The sequence below is a fragment of the Mesoplodon mirus genome (genome assembly GCF_964341445.2).
Source record: "Mesoplodon mirus genome assembly, chromosome: 3".
Classification (NCBI taxonomy): domain Eukaryota; kingdom Metazoa; phylum Chordata; class Mammalia; order Artiodactyla; family Ziphiidae; genus Mesoplodon; species Mesoplodon mirus.
The window spans coordinates 145,139,191-145,159,146 of record NC_138978.1 but is presented as its reverse complement, the minus strand read 5'-3'; the positions used below and the strand labels follow the sequence as shown (position 1 = coordinate 145,159,146).

Below are 19,956 nucleotides of genomic sequence, written 5' to 3'. Positions count from 1 at the left end.
CCATTCTCTTGCTTTGCAGTACTTTGACACACAATCTTGGTGTCTCTAGAATTTTAAGTTCTCCAAAAACCAGAGTTACAGGTGCTATCCAAATGAGAGCTCCCCAGGCTCTTGAAAAGGACTAGAAAGTACCACCTTGTTCTGTCATCATCTTGGGTGCAAACACCCAATTCAATGCCTGGAAATTCTATAAAAGGCAAGGCAAAAGCAATCATGTATGATCATGTATAAAATAGTTTATTACCATAATAAATAAAATTAAACTTTTTTTTAACAAATATCATTTGTGCTTGTTTAAAAATGTTGAGAAGGGAATATCAATGGAGGGGCCCACCTGTCCCTCTTAACATCCCCAGGCTGCAGTCATACAGTGGAGTTCTGTCAGCATACTCAGCTGACCACACAAGTAGTCTCAGCTCGTTTGCACTTCTGTTGATTCATGCTCCTTTGGACAAAGTGACAGATGCAAAGGAAGAAGAAAAATCCAATGAAGGATTTGGCAGGACTCAACGGCAAGAGCGTTGATACAAGGAGGAGCCCCAGAATGACGAACTGCTCGTGAGTAGACGTGTCCTCGCAGTGTCAGCGAGATGTCAGATGTGGGTCTCCAACAGATGCACAAATACGGCGTCTGAATATTGAGAATACATTCATCGTGGGGGGGGGGCGGGTTTGCATCTTTCTTTGCATAAAAGCAGTTCATATCCTGATACAAGATTCGTGAACGTCTCATTGAACAACTAATGGATCTGTTGGCTGACTCAGAAGTCAAAGAGACAGTGGCTCTAAGAAAAGTTTAATGGTGGGCAGGGAGGGCACCCACCGGTCCGGCACCTGCAGGGTATTCAAGTCCAGTTCTAAAGGTTCCCGAATAAGTCTGATATGCTCGCATGAGAATGAAGTTTCATTTGAAACTAATTTAAGCAGGAGGCAAGTTCACATTGATTCTTTTGAACTGTGAGGGGTGGAAATGAAAACATCTCAACAGGAACATGATGGGTGAGAAAATGGTGCCGCCTCTGATGGCTGCGGCTAGTGCTGGGAGGACAGTGAAATCTCGTCCAGTTGGAGGGCATGAGAGCTGGTGAAGGTTATTTTTATCGAAGCGAGCAAGAAGGCAGTACAATGATGGAGTGACAGAAGAGAGGCTGTCCGGGGGCCTGAGTGTGCCCTCAGTGGGCCTCCTCTTTAAGCAACACTAAGTGAGGAGGGAGGAGAGGAAAGAGCATTGGCAGCTCCATCACAGTTGGAGTGCCATTCAAGGGTCTTAAGGCTAAACATCTTTATTGCAAAACACTGTACAATCTATGCATCAAGCGCACATCCACTTGTATGTCCACCAGGGCTCCTAAAATTTCCCAGAGGGTGCATGTGCTAACTGGTGGTCAAGGCAGCAAGGGGAGACGGGGCTCTTCCTACACCTACCTGGTATTTCTAAGGCATTCATTCACTCCCCACAGGCTTGGGCACAAAGCTTAACAGCTGGCTTAATGCTTTCCCCTTCCACCTAAGGATTCAGGAGAGGAAGGTCGCTGGATGCCGTGGTGTGATGGGGGGTGCATTTTTACTCTGAGCTGTGCTAAATCCACTTCTGAAAGAGGATTCCAGGAAAGGGCCTGCTGGTTGTCCAGCAGCAGCGCAGAGGATGATCTAGAAGGCTGAGGGTAAAACAAGCCCAGGAATTGGATAACAAGAAATGGGAACAGCTTTGAAACGCTAGGGCCCGTGTTGTTGTAGCATCAGAGTTTTTAGAAGCCATTGGTTGCCTACCACTAGCTACAAACCCTTTGCCCACAGATTTAATCTGAGGTCCAGAATATAAAGAAAAGTCTTAGAAAGAATCAAGCCACGGGGTGTGAGTGCGAGGGAAGGGGATGGATGAAGGTGGACATACCAAGACTGTGCACTGGACCAAGGCTTCTCAACCAGATGGCTGCCTCCCAGTCCTTCCTATGGGAATCTCATCATAGCCAGTGGGGGAGCCTTTGTAGGTATATGGAACGGCAGCACTCATTGCTGGAGATGGCGCCTCCACCAAGAACAAGCACTCCATCTTGTTGACCGTCTTATTTCACCGACTCACCCCTCACTCCCACACCTGCAGCCGAGGCGGGGGTGGGAGTGGCTGTGTTCAGCAACCAGCCAAGTGGTAGGGGCAGGACCTCCTACTCTAAATAGCCTGTCAGGGGGCTCTGGGAAATGGAGCCTCCCTATGAATGACATTCAAAGTAAGGAATTGATGTAAGAGATCAAGTAACCAGCAATTACTCTGCAATGGTATAACGACATGTCCCCTTCCCTCGAAAAGAAAAAAATAGCTCAGGTAAATCTACATCTCTCAGCGTAACTTTTCTAAAGTCTAAAGGTTGGGTCCAATACCCAAATACCTTTTGTTTCCCTAATCTCTCTCCAGCCACCAGATAACGGTTTATAAGCGGAAGGCTGAGTCAGTGGTATCTGAAGCTCGTGGTTCTTGCTTGGGAAGCCAGAGCAGCATCTGGGCAAGGGTGTAGGTAGTTAGTACAAAGCAGCCCACGGCCAAGTGCATGTCATAAAAATGCAAGGTTTGGCTCATTTAAAAATGTTTTTGTTTTTGTTTTTTTTCCAGAGAAAACCATTATAGCAAAAATCCCTAAAATCCTTAAACCCTTAAGGGGAGAAGCATAAAAGCATATACAGCCATACCTGTGGTACGCTGTCACCCCCAGGAGCATGGGTTGCAGGCCCTGTGACCCCAAGATGAGCAGATCCGGGCTTCTCATCACTAGCCCAGTTTGAATCCTAGGAGTTGATCAAGCAGTACATTCACCAAGCATTATTTTCCCCAAAAAACAGGTCTGGACTTCAAAGCCTCACATATTAGCATCTTTGCCCTTCAGAACCAGCTGGGGAGTCATTTCTTAATAGACACCTGTACCCCCTCAGGCAGAGCTGGAGGGAAGGGCCTGCAGGGTGCTGGGCAGGTGCTTCTGAAGTTGGATGTTGCAGTTATCAGGGCCCTCACCCTGCCTTACAAGTAGTGAGTCCTAAACTCTGGAAGCAAGTTGACGAGCATGTTTAAGGAATGGCAAACTGCAACCATTGAGGGGCAGCTACCAGATGGGATTCCAGATATTTTACAGCCTCAGCCCCGAAGACTAGTTGGCAGCTTCTCAAGTTAAAGAGGCTGAAAGCCCCACGGCTTACCCAGAGTCATTAACAGTCATGACTCCCGGCCCTGGGAAATTTCACTTCTTCTTTGTATGCTGCCATCGGAGGCTGAATCCAATAATGTCTCAGCCTCGGGAAGTATCGGGGCACCCCTGTAAGCCTCGCGGAAGAAGCTGCATGAGTGTGTGGGGCCTCTGGGGAAGGACTCTCACGTTGACCTTTCAGACTCTGCTCCCCAAGGCCGTCTCTGCCAACCCTGGCAGCCAGGAGAGGACAGCCCCACTCTGCACAGACAACGGAGGTCCAAGTCCTGGGTCATGCCATGGCCACTGAGCAGGACTAAAGAGAGTGGGTAGGCTCAGACAGGAGGCTTTCAGAAACACTAGATATCTTTGGTAGGACAGGCCGTGACCTGTCGGGATCCCTTCAGTACTGAGGGACATCAACATTGGGATCCAGAATCCCTGCTGCAAAACAATGCCAGGCAGAGGTGCTAAGGACGGGATTGCCACAGCATCACATGTGCAGAAGGTCAGTGCCCTAGATGATTCCATGCTGTCACTAATCCAGATCACCTGCACTCCTAATTTCACCCTCTCAAAGCTGAATTTTTAGAGCTGACCTTCCAATCTTACTTATCAATTTTTAGGGTCCTGACCCCTCTCTCCACTTTGTCTGGGAGAGATCTCTTTCCTTTCTCAGACACCACTGAAAGGAGCCCAAGCACACAAATAACCTGAACCCAGGGGACTATGAGGCAGTGGACAGTCCCGAGCATCATGGCATAGGGACTTGGATGGCCCATAGGTGGCTCGGTGATCATCATTCTAAGCTCAGACCTTCCTCGTGGACCACTGCCCTACAGCCACCTCTCTCCATCACTTTACAGAGGCAGTCTGGAAACTCCTGCCTCTTTCTCTTTTTCCAGCTCCTGAAGCCACTACAATCACAGCCCTGCAATCTCATGGTTCCTCTTGAAGTCCTACTGACTTTAGTATGAGATAAAGAGATTAGCTTAAAAATAAGGCCAAGCACGGCTCCCGAGTGTCCTAGAATGAACCCATGCCGTGGACAAAATACAAACTTCTCTAGGACAATCCCAACAAGAGTCATAATAGAAACACAGCACTCGCTACAATCATTTTTCTGAGGTCATGTGTGTGTGTCTGCTTTGCTAATAAAGCAAATCTGGGCTCATCACCCTTCCTGCCGATGCCCCATACCCTGAGGAATGCCACAGGAACACTTGGGAAGAGGTCAAGAAGGAAAAGAAGCAAAGGGCCTGTGTGATGAGGCCAGTGGCATGGAGCCGGGCCAGAGATTCATCCGGGGCCTCCAGGGCCCTCCCCTTCCACTATCCCATAGGAGCAGGGTGCAGACCATAGCCCAGAGAATCTCTGGATCGCCACCGCCCCTCTCCAGCTCTTACACTTGGCTCATTTCTTTTGGGAAAGGAGACCTGAAGATTCCCGGCTCTAGGTGTCTACAGGAGGCACCCAAAGCACCTCAGCTGCTTTTTGGCCTTAACCATTAGCGACAGGAAGTCGAAAGGCTCTACCCTACCCTCCCTGTCCCTCAAGCTCCCCTTGTCCCGAGCTTGTTACAAATGACTACAGTAGGGAAATAGACGGTGACCTCAGACACAGGCTGTCCAAGAGCAGGGAATGCTGGGAACTCCCTGTGCCCACCACAGTCTCCGGCGGTCCTGGCGAAGGAGCCCAGCATGGTAATATACACGAGGGGTTCTCGGTGCTCTCCCACCAATCCCCAATGGCTGCTGTTCTTTCCTGGTAGTTTTCATCTTTTACAAATATCATGGCAGTAAAAAATTAAAAATGAAGGAAAATACCCTTTAGACGGCACGCCTCCTCTTCCAAAATTGTGCAAAGACAGTTCAGATGCAGCTGCCGTCTTGCAGGGTGGTGGCACACTCCTCTTCCCGGATCTTCCCCCAGATAGAGAAAAGGAGAGAGCGTGCCTAAGCGACTGGTCCCACTTGGATTTTCTGTCGGGAAGAGCCTAATTTGAAAGTTGTTGGTCATGTAGGTGTGTGTGGTAGAGGTGATGTCTATAGGGCAGGAGGGCATAGGGTGTTTTGTCTTCGACTTGTTTTTTTCAGCAGACCTCTCAGCTCGCTCCAAAAATGTCCCTCTCTGATCCTGGGGACTGGGGCCTCGATATTTCAAACAGCTCCTGAGGAGACTGAGAGGATCTTCTGGAAGTTAATATCCTGAGTATCTCAGAGAGCTGGTTCTCAATGTTCGTCATTTTGGTGTTCAAGGCCTTGATGTCCTCCTTCAGCTCGTGTTTCACCTCCAGGACGGTGGCCTGCAGTGTCTGCTCAGGGATGGGGTAGAACGAATGCTTGACCTCGGCCAAGATGGGGCTCCGGTCCTGGGGGCTCCTGGCCTCGCCCACGCTGTCCAGACGCAGGTCGCTCTTGGTGATGCCGCTGTCACACGAGTCTGTCTTCTTGAGCGTGGCCTCGCCGCTCGCCTTGGTCCTCTCGGGGAGCGTCTCCATGGACTCGGCCTTGGACACCTTGCTCCAGTCCTCAGCTTTCCCGCAGGAGTCCTTGAAGCGGGCCCAGCCCTTGCGCTTGGCCCAGTCACCCGCGCCGGCCTTGGGGCCCAGGCACTCGGCCCCCGGCGGCGCCTGCAGCCTGGCGTGGTCCAGCCCCGTGGATGCGGCAGCCGCAGGGAAGGCCACGGGCGTGGCAGGGCTCTCGCGGACGGTGACGACGCTGGCCTTCACCAGGCCGTGGTGGGTGTGCTCGGTGAGGATGCTGCCCTTCTCCACATCCAGGTCGTCCAGGTCCCGGCCACCCCTCTCCGCGGCCAGCCTGGCCTCCTTCTGCTGCCGGAACCTCTGGAAGAGCCGCCGGACAGGGTGGTCCGGCGGCAGGATCAGGGGGGCCTCGTTCTTCCGTTTCATGCGCTCTTCCTCCTCCCGTTTCACATCGCTGATCTTCCGGAACACGATCTGGAGGGAGACAGAATGACACGCCCTGTTAACCCAGCTGTGGCATCAGCAAAGCTCGGCCCCTCTGCCCATCACAGGCCTGGTGTCCAGCCCCAGCCCTAAGGGAGGGGGCTCACAGTCCAGTCACATCCCTGCAAGGCCTCCAGGTCCTTGCTCAGTGACTGCCATCCCTTTCCTTTTCTGACCCTCGTTCCCACCTCTCCAACAGCGAGGAATTGACTCCTGCTGTCATCCTCTTCAACAGAAACAAACCCCCAACCTTTCCATCTCTACAGGCCTAGAGGTTGGAGATGCCAAGTGGCCTCCTCCCAGGAGACTGTCCTGGCCTCTGAGCCTGGGTCCCCTTTAACCCGTTCTGGCCTGCAATTCAGTATCACCTGGTAAGCTTTCCAAAAATCATTTCTCTGACCCCACCTCAGACCTACTGCACTAAAAATCACCAGATGGGAAGCCCTTGATTCTGTAACTTAAAAGGCTCCCCCGGGGCTTCCCTGGTGGCGCAGTTGTTGAGAGTCTGCCTGCCGATGCAGGGGACACGGGTTCGTGCCCCGGTCCGGGAGGATCCCACATGCTGCGGAGCGGCTAGGCCTGTGAGCCATGGCCACTGAGCCTGTGCGTCCGGAGCCTGTGCTCCGCAACGGGAGAGGCCACAACAGTGAGAGGCCTGCGTACAGCCAAAAAAAAAAAAAAAAAAAAAAAAAAGGCTCCCCTGGCGATTCTGATGCACTGAAGTTCTACACCACAGTCCTGGGCAAGAAAGTTCAGCTGAGTTCCCAGGCAGGGTGACGGCTAAGACTGCCCTTGTCATCTGCAGATCTGGACCCTAAGTGAATGCAGTTGGCTGTGAAAAGTACATGCTGATCTCACATAGAAACCCTCCCTGTCATCAGGGAGCTTACGGGAGAAGAAAGTCCCGTGACCTTAATGTTACTTCATATATTTCTTACGACAACACTATAAGGTCACAGGGACACATATTGTTATCCCCATTTTAGAGGAGAGGAGATCAAGGCTCAGAGTAGCTAAATGTCACATAACAGATAGGTATCCTCTAAGACAAGCAGTTAAGCCCCAGGCCCATTCAATGTCCAGCAGGTTCTTCCTGACGATGACAATGCTTCATGCAGTGGATGGACAGCCAGCCAACAATACTGTCACAAGACTCTGGATCTCAGTGCAGCGTAAGCCACATATTACAGGGTTTCCCTTGGGCCGACATCCGATTATGGGAAAGCCCTGTAATTTCTGACTTATGTTGCATGTAGCAGGTACACTCAGGGGCATGTCTGACTCATCCCATACCTGAACTTGTAAGAAAGAAGCAACCTGAAATAGGTCATTTTTAAACTATAAATGCTGGTTTGGGGACCAGAGGGATTGAGATCCTTGAGAAGTAGGGGAGAGGTCTGTGGAAGGGAGAGGGGCAGCTTTTCCATCATCACAATCTGGACAGCCCTGTGTGGGCAGCCTCTGACCAGCCCAGAACCTGCCCCAAAGACTTGCTGCAGGACCCCCAGCTCTTGGGGAGGCACATGTGTTGGCATGCCCAGAGCCTGGGCTTTGGGGTCAGACAGAATTAAGTCCTAGCTCTGCCAATTAGCTGTGTGATCTCAACAGGTATCTTAACTTCTGAGTCTCTGTTTCCTCCTTCAAAAGTGGGAAAAATCCCTCCTTTTCTGACTTGATGTAAAGCCAACAGAAGAGTACTTACGTGAAAGCACTGGCTAACTGTGAACGCTCAAAATGAATCCTCCTGTCCCCACCATTTCAAGGCCTCTGCTTTTTGTTTTTTAACTTGTAGACACATACAATATGTGACTAATTCTACCTCCTCCAGGAAGGCCCCACCCCACCCCACCCGGGGCTCTCGGATGGCACCACTCATTAGGTTCTCAGATATGACCGACAACATGGTCATTTTATATAAAGTGCCAATAAATACAGAGGAACCCAACAAACACTGAATTGCGTGCTTGATGCCAGTGATCAGTCAGCAGATCGTTGGCAGACTGGAGGCTCACCTGTCATGTGACTTCTCCATCAAAGCTTCTATCACTGGATAACTTGACACTAACAGGTGGGTAGGACAGAGCAGCCACCCCTCTTGTCACCTGGCTAAATCTTCAAGCCACATTACTTGGGTCCCAGTGAGTGGCTTTCTGACCTCCACTGGACAGCATTTCTCCCAGCCCTGCCCTTATCCATCCTCTGCCCTGCCCAGGGTTATGTAATTTCATAACCCTGTCTCCCCAGGTCCTTTTCAGCCATACCCCATGTGCTCCTGTAATCTGGATCCTGCAGATCCAAGTCATGGCACTCAGGAGAATCCCATCCACTCTGAAGAGGACCCTAATTGAAGGCATCATAGGGATGGAGGGATGATGATAAATAGAGTGATCAGGACCTTGTCTGTCTGTCCTCCCAGTGCTCTGAGTTGGCAGTCTTCCACCTCCATTCTCTGTTCCGGCAATGGACCCTGATCACCAAGAGGAGTCCAAATCCTCCTCACACCAAGGCCCAACTCAAACAGCACCTCCTCCAGAAAGCCTTCTTTGATTCCATGGAGCTCTAAGTCATCCTCCCACCTCCCAACCCCAACAGCGCTTGCTGTGCTCACACCACTCTTCTGCCCTAATTACGATCTTGCATCCACTTGTAGTAGTGATGCCGTCTGTTGCCTCCCCTACTCACATCCCTTCTTAGAGAAGGGAGGAGGGGCAAATGGGATAAGAAAGGAAGGTGGGACAGAGAGGAGGAATGAGAAAAAGAGGGAGGAAGGGAGAACATATGACAATGTAAATATACCCCGAAGAGATGGTGGCATTTAGAGCCGTTTGCTCTGGTCCTGCCTTTATTCTGAAGGACATCTGATTCTTAGCAATATCCCCCTTTTTACTTGAGCTCGTTTGGGTGGGGTTCTATTCCTTGCAAGCAACAAGTCGCAAACAAGATACCAGTTACTTACGTCCATACCTTAGCCCCTCTGAAGGCTCCCTGCAGGTCTAGCACTGTACTTTGCATGTCACATTGTGTCTTTTACTTTTTAAAAATTTATTACCTACCCTAAGAGCAGGGATTGTCTGTTTTGTTCACTATTTCAAGCACTTAGAAAGTACCTGACACCTAGGGGGTCCTCGATAAATATTTGTAGAATGGATGAATAAATGAATGGATGAAAAACAGATAAATATGCGCTAATGAATCAATGTTAGAATGTCTTAGCCTGGAAAGATGAAATCACAGAGGTCATCATGTTATAAAAGGAAGGGATTGGCTCAGAACACACAGGGTCCTCTTAACAGCTCTCTCAACATCAAAGGTCAGGCGGCCCTTGAGACCAGAAATGAGATGTTTTAAGACTAAAGAAAAGGAAGTACTTCTCCAGATATTGAGGAGTCAACCCAAAATTTCTTATACCAAGAGGTTGTACGGTGAAGTATGAAGTATACCAGTAGGCTTACAAATGCTTAGTATGCATCCATGGTGGATATTTGTGACAGGAAATGGTAGCTCCTTCTTGAGGGTGTGGAAATACTGGGCTCTTCAACCAAATGCCTCATGGGGGTCAGAAACCTGGACCAGGGGCCAGGGGCCTGGCCTGGGCAGCATATTCAGATGTTGTGGCCCCATCATCAGTGGGGTCGGTTCAGCACTCATGGGCTGGGGCTCTCCTGGGGAGGGGACGTGGGTGTCTGGGTCTGTGCTGACTCTTCTGAAGCTTCTTGGCTTTTCCTAAAGGGTCATCTTGTGTGCCTGGGGTAGCCCCACCTGAACATCACTGGCTCATCCAATGGGCAAGTAAACTAGGGAACATCTTTCTGCCCTGCAGAAATGACTGAGCCTGCCTTTGAGAATCAGCAAGTAAAATTAGCATTCCCCCAAGGGGACCAGAGCTGATGTGGTCTAACAGCTTTTCTAGTCTGAGGTCTAGGCCTCTGCTTACCAGCTTCAGCTGATATTTTGGAGAAGTTAGTCATGGAGTCTTCATCTCCAGAGGCAGCTGTGACCAGGCATTTGACCAAGTATTTTAGATCTAAGGACAACTGCTCTTGAATTTTTCTTTTATGTAAACTTGGATCTTCCTGTGGAAGACAATCCAATGTCAATGGGAAGAGCCTGGGCTAGGAGTTGGAAGACGGGAGTGCTCATTTCACCCCTGCTGGGCCCTGAGCAAGCCGCCTCTTCGCACCCACCCTCACCAGTGGGACAACCTCCTCCCTCAGCTCCCAGCAGAGTTGTGCCAGGTTTTCTTTCTTTCCATTTTCCTGTTATGTATTGGGCTTCAATGCAAGATTTCATCCCAGGAAAGGATTCTGTGGCCTGAACTATCATTATGAAAACCACTGGATGAGATCATCTCTAAACTCCCTTTGAGAACGAACAATTAATGATTTTAATAATACAGTACTTTGTGTTGTGTTTTATAGCGTATTCCACATACTCAAGTGCATCATCTCATTTAAGCTAAAGTTCCTGGGAGGTGTGCAAGGACTTCCTCCACAATCTGACAGTGGAGGAGACTGGGGTTTAGTTGGTAGGGTGGCCTGCTCAAGGTCACACAGCTAAGCAGAAGCAGAACTTCAGGGTATTGGCCAGTGCTCTTGCCTTGACATCACCTTTCTTCACATCAGCAGTCCGTAGACAGGGGCCACATCAACAGAGAGGTGCCAGGGTCTGTCTGGAGAGGTTATTACCAGGGACCCCAACTAATCACCCACTGGGGAGGCCCAGCCCTAGAGACAGGCTAACACTGGTCCAGGCACCACTGATGGGATAGGTCTGGATCCTCCCTAGCCAGACAGAGTCCTGCCAGCCCACAGGGGTGCCTGATGTGTTGGGCATGGGAGGCCCATGCTGAATGCTGAGCAGCTCATGACTGACTGTATATGGGGAGACAGAGAATGCCCCAGGGCAGAGGTGGCTGCTGTGCCTCACTCATCTATCTCCACATTCCTCTGAAGGCTCAGCAAGCAATGGCCTAGAGCCTGGGAGGCCGTTAACAAACAGTTGTTGAGCTGAACTGAATTGACACCCGGCTCTTCAAACTGCAGGGCTTCCTGAGCAGTTATTTTCAAGTTTGTCTGAAAAAGTAATCCCACTGGAAGCTGAGGTGAGTCAGGACCATCAATTGCCTCTTTTGGGTTGCATTTAAGGAGGGCCCAGTCCCTCTTAAGCCCCCTTAAGACCAGACCAAGGGGAGGAGTCCCCTCAGGGTCACTGAGCAACAGGGTCCCTGCAGCACATGTAGGGGAAAGACAGCCCTGGGAGGGAAGTGGGCCACCTAGAGTTCCGACAGCACAGAGAACGGGAGTCCAGTTGCTTAAAAGAGCTTAGATTGGGGAGTAAAAAGATTTACATAATGTCAATTCTCAGTGGTTTGCATAAATAGAGACTGACGTATGAATCACAGAAAACCATAGATAAACCAAAAGGGATTTATTTTGGTTTTAATTGAATTCAGACACATGGCCCAAATCTAAAACACACAGAGAAGAGTAGAAAGAACACAGGCTTAGAGTGGTCCCAACTCTGCTGCTGGCTGGCTGCTATATGACCTTGGGCAAGTCATGTCCTTGCTTGGCTGGACCAGAACAACAGTTCTCAAATCTAGCTGCACTTCAGAACCACCTGGAGGAGGAGGTGGTGTTATCTACTGAGGGAGAATTTCCCGTGGCAGGGTCAGAAACTGGCATTTGCAACAAGCTCCCAGGTGATTCTGACCTAGGCAGCCCAGGCCAGATCTGCTGACTAGGGACTCAGAACCCCAGGACTGATGACTGGTGAGATCACTGCCACTCTGCTGTCCTCCATGTGAGCACATGCTGAAGCATAAGGTGCTAAATGTGCCCGGAGTGGGGAGGGGGAGGGTGGAGTCACGTGGAACATGAACACAAGCTTTGGATCCCAGACAGACTTGGGATCATGGTCCCCAAGCCTCAGTTTCTTCCTCTGTAAAAGCAGATAAAGCTATTGATTTCATAGGGCTATCATGGCCATAAGGTTGGATAATATAAGTAAACTCTTAAGAAGAGTACCTGACATTTACTAGTTGCTGAGTAAATGTATTATGTATCATTCTTTGTGGGGATGACCCTTGAGATGATTCTAGAAGGATGAGCTGGAATTGGGAATAAAAGGTGAAAGATTTGGGCAAAGGTGCTCACACAGGGAAAAATACATGTAATGACACAAAGGCAGAAAGGCCACCCAACAGAGAAAAATGTCTTTGTGGTAGTAGTCCCAGTGGGAGGGGCTGATTTTGTTAAATTTTTGACTTTGTTAAATGTGTGCTATCTCATGACATCCTCATAGCAGCCCCAGCAGGTGGGGAAAGTCATTATCCTCATTTTTTAAATGAAGAAACCAAGCTTAGAAAGGGTAGGTGACCACCTAAGGATACTCAGACAGTGGAGCTAAGATTCAAACCTCAGCCATCTGAGCCCCCATCCATGCCCATGTTCTAAGCCATTCTGCTAGGAAAAGGCCTTGGTTTTAGGGAAAAGGGTGATTTTCTCTCACATACGTTGATAACCTCCATCCCTGCCCCACCACCTCTCTCCACTAGTTTCTCTTACTCCCAGTCCATCAGCAAGTTCTCTAAAGAATCCAGGGACAGAACTGTGAAGCAGAGAGATTGGGCCAAGGTGAGGGGAGAAGCCATGAAGCCAAGGCTCTCAGAGCTTTTAAGGAGAGGACTCACTAGGTACATTAGGACCTATTAGTGTGGTCCTTTAATTTATCAGGATGGGGGTGTGACTTAGCGTGAGAGTCAGGCTTTGATTGGTCAAGGCAAGAAAGAGGAGCTGTAAGACATATGAGCTGAGTGTTTTGGTTACTGGGAAGATCTTGCCTCCTTTGCACAGTGGTGAGGTCACCAGTTACCCTCAGGGCACAGCACCGGATAGGAGGAACAGGAATGCAGAGGTCCCAGTGGACTTTATCCATGAAGAATCTAGAGGTTAGAGGTCCTCTGCTCTCAAGTGGCCTGGTCCAGTGGCTCTCAGAGTGCGGCTGACAGGCCAGCCCCTCCCACCACCATGCAACATCTGCACTTTCTCCTGGCATTAATCAAGAATGACCTTGTCCCTTAGGGACCATGACCATGATCCCTTAGTGACATCCCATGAGGACTGGCATCATCTCATTCACTCTTGTAAGGGCCCCCACTGAGAACGAGAGGATCAGCAAGGTCTTTTGTTGACAGACTGGCCTGTGTCTGAAAGACTCCTACAGATGCACCTGTTCCTGTCTTCAGGAAGATTCAAACCCAAGAGGAGTGAGGATCTCTTCTTCTCAACACCACCAAGTGAAGGAGATACATCCCTTGTTTGCTGCTCAGAGAAGAGATGGCACTGCTGTGTGGGAGCCACTGGCCTCTGGCCTTTCACTAGGGCCATATTTGCCACTCTCTTCCTTGCTTTGTGCTCCCTCAGTGTAGGAGACTGAATTACAGACACCAAAAGATATGTCCATCCAAACCTCAAAATGTGATGTTACTTGACATAAGGGTCTTTGCAGATGTAACAAGGTAAGAATCTTAAGGTGAGATCATTCTGCATCAGGGTTGGCCCTAAATCCAAAGATAAGTGTCCTTCTTAGAGACAGAAAAGAGAAGACACAAAACACAGAGCAAAAGGTCATGTGAAGATGGAGGTAGATGCTGGAGTTTTGTAGCTGCAAGCCAAGAAATGCCAAGGATTGCTGACAGCAACCAAAAGCTAGGAGAGAGGCATGGAACGATTCTTTCTCAGAGCCTCCAGAAGGAGCCAACCCTACAGACAACTTGGTTTCAGACTTCTGTCCTCCACAACTATGAGAGAATAAATTTCTGTTGTTTTAAGCCACCCAGATGGAGATAATTTGTAATGGCAGCCCTAGGACTCGGTTCCTTTACAGCTTCTTCTTCCTCCCATCCCCTAAGTGTGGTCCTCCCCCAAAGCCCCGCCCTTTGCTCTCTGTGCTCCATGAGGTCTTTCTGCTTCAATGCTCACCTCACCTTCATGCAGCTAAGAGCCAACAGAGGTGCTGACAAGACTGGTACAGATGCCCACCCTGCTGCGACCCTGAAGAAATTTCTTGATCTTTCTAAGCCTCAGTTGTCTTCTCAACAAAAATTCCTACTTCCAACCTTGCTGCAGTGATGCAGTGAAGTGACACTTGTGAGAAACCTCTCCCTCCCTTCACATTCACAAAGTAATGTTGCTTTTCACTCCAGCCCCAGCTCTAAACCTGAATTTTCCCACACACGGTACGGCTATATCGACGTCTCGTAGACCTTTCAACCTCTCCCAGCCAAAGCAGTCTCTCTTCCCACCTGTCTTTCCTCAGTGTGAGCCTAGTCACCAATCAAGCTGGAAGAAATGGGGCCAAATGTGGAGCTGGTGACATGCCTCCCCCATCAGAGTTGCTCCAGTGCTAAGACAGGTAGACCAGCGTTCAGCCTCCAACGCTCCCTCAACAACACCTCCCCCCTGTCTAGGGAAGCACTAATCATGACCTTTGAAATCAAGTTAACACTATGCTGTCTCATGATTGCACAGGAGAACTTAAGAAAGTGGAACATGCACAGAACTAGGACAAATAATCCTAAAATTTATATGGAACCACAAAAGACCCAGATTTGTCAAAACAATCCTGAGGAAAAAGAACAAAGCTGGAGGCATAGCCCTTCCAGACTTGAGACAATGCTACAAAGCTACAGTAATCATGGTGTGGGTGCAAAAACAGACATATAGATCAACGGAACAGAATAGAGAGCCCAGAAACAAACCCACACACCTACAGTCAATTAATCTACAACACAGGAAGCAAGAATATACAATGGAGAAAAGACAGGCTCTTCAGCAAGTGGTGTTGGGAAAGCTGGACAGCTACATGTAAATCAATAAAATTAGAATGTTCTCTAACACCATATAAAAACATAAACTCAAAATGGTTTAAAGACCTAAATATAAGACATGACATCATAAAACTCCTAGTGAGAACATAGACAAAACATTCTTGGGACATAAATTGTAGCAATATTTTCTTAGATAAGTCTCCCAAGGCAAAAGAAATAAGAGCAAAAATTAACAAATGGGACCTAATCAAACTTAAAACCTTTTCCCATTAAAGGAGACCATCAACGAAACACAAAAAGACAACCTACAGAATAGGAGAAAATATTTGCAAATGAGGTGACCGACAAGGGCTTAATATCCAAAGAATACAAACAGCTCATACAACTCATTACAATAATAAAAGAAAAAAACCTTCAACCCATCAAAAAACGGGCAGAAGACCTAAACAGACATTTCTCCAAAGAGGACAGATGGCCAACAGGCACATGAAAAGATGCTCAACATCATTAATTATCAGAGAAGTGCAAATCAAAACCACAATGAGGTATCACCTCACACCTGTCAGAATGACTTCATCAAAAAGTCTCCAAGTTATAAATGCTGGAGAGGGTGTGCAAAAAAGGGAACCCTCCTACACTTTTGGTGGGAATGTAAATTGGTGCAGCCACTATGGAAAACAATATGGAGGTTCCTCAAAAAATTAAAAATAGAGATACCATATGATCCAGCAATCCCACTCTTGGGCATATACCCTGAGAAAACCATAATTCAAAAAGATACATGCACCCCAGTGTTCATAGCAGCACTATTTACACTAGCCAAGACATGGAAACAACCCAAGTGCCCATCAACAGATGACTGGTTTAAGAAGATGCGGCATACACACACACACACACACACACACACACACACACACAATGGAATATTACTCCATTAAAAAGAATGAAATATTCCCATTTGCAGTAACATGGATGGATCTAGAGAATATCATACTAAGTGAAGTAAGTCAGACAGAGAAAGACAAATATTATATGATATCACATGTGGAATCTAAAATATAATACAAATGAATCTATATACCAAATAGAAACAGACTCACAGACAGAAAACAAACTTACGGTTGGTTACTAAAGGGGAAAGAGAGTGGGAGGGAGAAATTAGGAGTATGGGATTAACAGATACAAACTATACATAAAATAGATAAGCAACAAGGATTTACTGTGTAGCACAGGGAACTAATTTCAATATCTTGTAGTAACCTATAATGGAAAATTATATATCTATATCTATATCTATATCTATATCTATATCTATATCTATATCTATATCTATATATATCTGAATCACTGTGCTGTGCACCTGAAACTAACACAATATTGTAAATCAACTATAATAATTTAAAAAAAGTGGAAGATGAACTGCAACTTGCAGAAATCGAACCCACCAAATACCTCCCTGTCTGAGGGTTCAGCTCATTGCCCTCCACCCCCTTCAACCTTATAGTCCTGCACAATCCTGCTTATCACGGCTTTGGAAAGTTGGGACCAGGTTTATCTCCACCCTAGGCATAGTCTTCTGAATATTCCTTTTGCCTTCCGGCCTGGAAAACAGGGAAAAGGGTCTGTCCTGAAAACAGCAGCAAGGGGAGCCCAGCGTCGGGAGAGACAGGCGAGCGCTGAAACTTGACATTTCATCACCACCTTACATCCGAGTCACTCTCCAGTGCTTCGCCTCCCTTCCTCAGCTGAGCCTTCAACACAAGTAGCGCCTAACACCAACCAGGCATTCAACAAAGGACCAGATATTGGGCTAAGCACTTTGTACACATCTGTGACTCACTCCTCACAGCCACCCGGTGAAGTGGATACGGAAGTCATTCACCCAGGCCAGTCTGCACCTGATGTATTCTGGATTACCTCTGCAGTTTGTACTTCTCACCACCAAAATAGGACAATAATTAAGGAAAGATCCATCCACCTCCCACCCCCAACACCTGGTTGGCGGCATTCTCTTCATTTTTTCTGGATTAAAGAATCAGATACAAAGCATATATTTGCATAGTTGTAATTCCACTGTTAAAAATTGTCGCTTTCTACCAAAATGGACAAAAAACTGAGAATTCTGAGAACTTGTATGTTACTGAAGAGTTGGCTCTGACATCACTGTCACTGTCCCTTGGGATCTGTGCCACCCTGTGGCATGTGACTGGGCTGCTGTGACGCTCATCATGTCAGCCAGCAGATCATACCATCCCACGCACAAAGCACTAGAGCAAATAATTCGATTCAAGCAATTGTCTAGTTTTGAGACATGATGGTTATAACAATTTCACTGGATTATTCTAGGGTTTGACTCTCCCAATAAATAATTTTCTGTTGCACTGTTAAAATTCCCATTTCTCATACTAGGATGCTGACTTTCAGAGCCATCAAATGCATGACCCCAAGTGGGGTGCCTTCCCACTGCTCCATCAAGGTGCAGCCACTCAGCTGCCAAGGAAACTTGCCGGTTCTGCCCTCCTTGAGAAAGTATCCACTACCGTCCCACTCACATCTGAACTCCAGACATTCATCACACCTGGGCTATACGGTGAAGTCTCCCACTCCCCTCACGGGGAGAGGTGAGAGGTGGTGTGGGAGAATCCCAGAGTGAGGACCAGTTCTCTCCCTGATGTGCACTCAGGTACATGTGCCTTCTCGAGAGCTCTGAGCAGAGCAGCCCTGAACGAAGTGATGGGACTCGTCTGGAGAGCTAGTCCCGTTTGCCCCTGTCCTTGGGGGGTGTTTCAGTGATGGGGATGCGGTGGGGGAGGAACTGGGAGCCCAGTTGGGAGGAATCTTGCATTCCCCACAGGGCCGTGCAGAAGCAAGAGCGCCTGGGTGGGGGTGGGGAGTAGGAAGAGTAGTCTGGAGACGGGCTCCCCGGAGGTGGAGGGCTCTTAATGATAAGGGAGAGGGTTACTGGCTCCCTGAGCTTTTCCTTTTGAGACCTAGTCCCCCTTCCCTGTGGAATATGGGGTGCATGTGTAAGAGGGGTGACTAGAGGGGGTCTTCTCCATCCTCACACTTGCATTCTCTGCCCGTGCAGCACTGCGTTACAGTGGGGTCTCTGCCCCAGTAGCTCCACTGCCTTCCTAGGCCAGGACAGAGGTCTCCCTATCCCTGCTAAAGTGTGGGCACCATACCCCAGCTCTAGAGTCATGCCTGGTCCCACAATGACCACCGAGAGTTGGGGCTGCACTCAGGAGGGGTGCACAGGAGGGAGCAGCCTGGGCCACGTAGCAAGGTGAGCCCACCCAAGGGCTCAAGCAGCTTTCTCTGCAAACACCGTCAGAAGTAGAGGAGGCCAGAGCTTGAGTCTGCGTTCTGTTTTCTCACAGAATTCTCTTCCAGCACTGTATGTAGAGCCAGCTAACCATGTCTGAGTCATACCCCAGCCACAACTAGCTGAGAAACTTTCCTCTCTGAGCCTTATTTTCCTCATTTGCAAGCTGAAGACACTAATGCTTGCTTTGGCTCTCAGGCAACGCTGGTGCAAGGTAGATTGCTGTACACACGAGCTACATCAGAGCTACATCTCAATTATTCCCCTGTAACCTCCCAGCAGGGGAGGCCATCTCCGAGCTTTGCCCCAGGGGCCACAAGAACCTTTCTCTTTGTGCAAAGCACAAAGGGCAGCAAGGTTTAAGAAATGACTTGGTAAGGGGGGTGGGGTGTTTGGACAATTGAAGGGAGGGAGACCAGGTAGAAAGCTGTGACTCTAGCTAACGACAGGTATGGAGGGACTGAACCAGGGAAGCAGAGGAAAGGGCAGATGAAATGAAACATGGCTTGCTTCAGGACAGGCATGCCAGGTCATGGTATAAGAGAAATGGACATGATCTGAAAACTCTGAATCTCAACCTGTGGCCTCACCTACACCAGGTTCCCAAGGGGCATTTGCAGCACTGTGGACATTTCCAAGAAACACACGCTACCAATTCCTCTGTTGTCTCCCACCCTAGGAAGCTGGATGAAACCACCTGTAAGCCATGAGGCTACTTTTAGTCCTATCAGAGGCAGTTTTAGTAGCCTGCCTGTCCATGCCTCCACTCCCAGGGGCCCCCACTCACCCCACTGGCCTTTCAGGGGGAAGGGTCACACAGTGGCCCCATTCTCAGAAGAAATCATTAGAGTAGAAGAAAACTTGGGGAGACCAGTCCTAAATGGCATCTCTTAGAGACTGAAGAGCTTTTAACCTCTCCCCATTTCTCATCAAAAGCTCCATCTTTGAAGCACATGGCCCAGCTGTGTAACTCAGAGCTCCTTCACTTTGGCAATACCTTGTGGGAAGAAGCCTAGAGTCACCCACCTCCCCTGTCCCAGCAGTGGTTATCATCCGGGAAGAGGGCCAGAATCACCTGAGGACCTTTTAAAGAATAGATGTATATGAGAAATGGATAAATGCTTAGACACGTACAATCTTCCAAGACTGAATCATGAAGAAATATAATCTGAATAGACCAATTATTAGTAAGGAGATTGAATCAGTAATTAAAAAAAAAAAAAAACTCCCAACAAACAAAAGTCCAGGACCAGATGGCTTTACAGGTGAATTCTACAAACACTCAAAGAAGATTAAATACCTATCCTTCTCAAACTCTTCTGAAAAGTTTTACTAGGCCAGCATTACACTGATACCAAAACCAGAGAAGGACACCACACAAAAGGGAGATTACAGGCCAAAATCCCTGATGAACATAGGTGCAAAAATCCTGAACAAAATATTAGCAAACTGAATTCAACAACACATTGAAAGGATCAGACACCATGATCAAGTGGGATTTATTCTAGGGATGCAAGGATGGTTCAATATTCACAACAATCAACGTGATACACCACATTAACAAAATGAAGAATAAAAATCATAGGCTTGTCTCAGTAGATGCAGAAAAAGAATTTGGAAAAATTCAATATCCATTTATGATAAAACTGAACAAAGTGGT

General features: G+C 48.3%; 1 protein-coding gene across 2 annotated transcripts in view; it reads right to left on the bottom strand.

Moving 5' to 3' along the window:
* Positions 1 to 5,216: 5,216 nt before the first annotated feature.
* KCNH1 (potassium voltage-gated channel subfamily H member 1) overlaps positions 5,217 to 19,956 on the bottom strand; it is a gene marked incomplete at its 5' end in the record, with an annotated part of 415,199 nt that continues 400,459 nt past the window's right edge. For both annotated transcript variants that reach the window (XM_082612883.1, XM_082612884.1), the window contains one exon: positions 5,217 to 6,132. In XM_082612883.1, the coding sequence (XP_082469009.1) occupies positions 5,278 to 6,132 (855 nt within the window). In that variant the 3' untranslated portion in view covers positions 5,217 to 5,277. The remainder of the gene's footprint in view (positions 6,133 to 19,956) is intronic.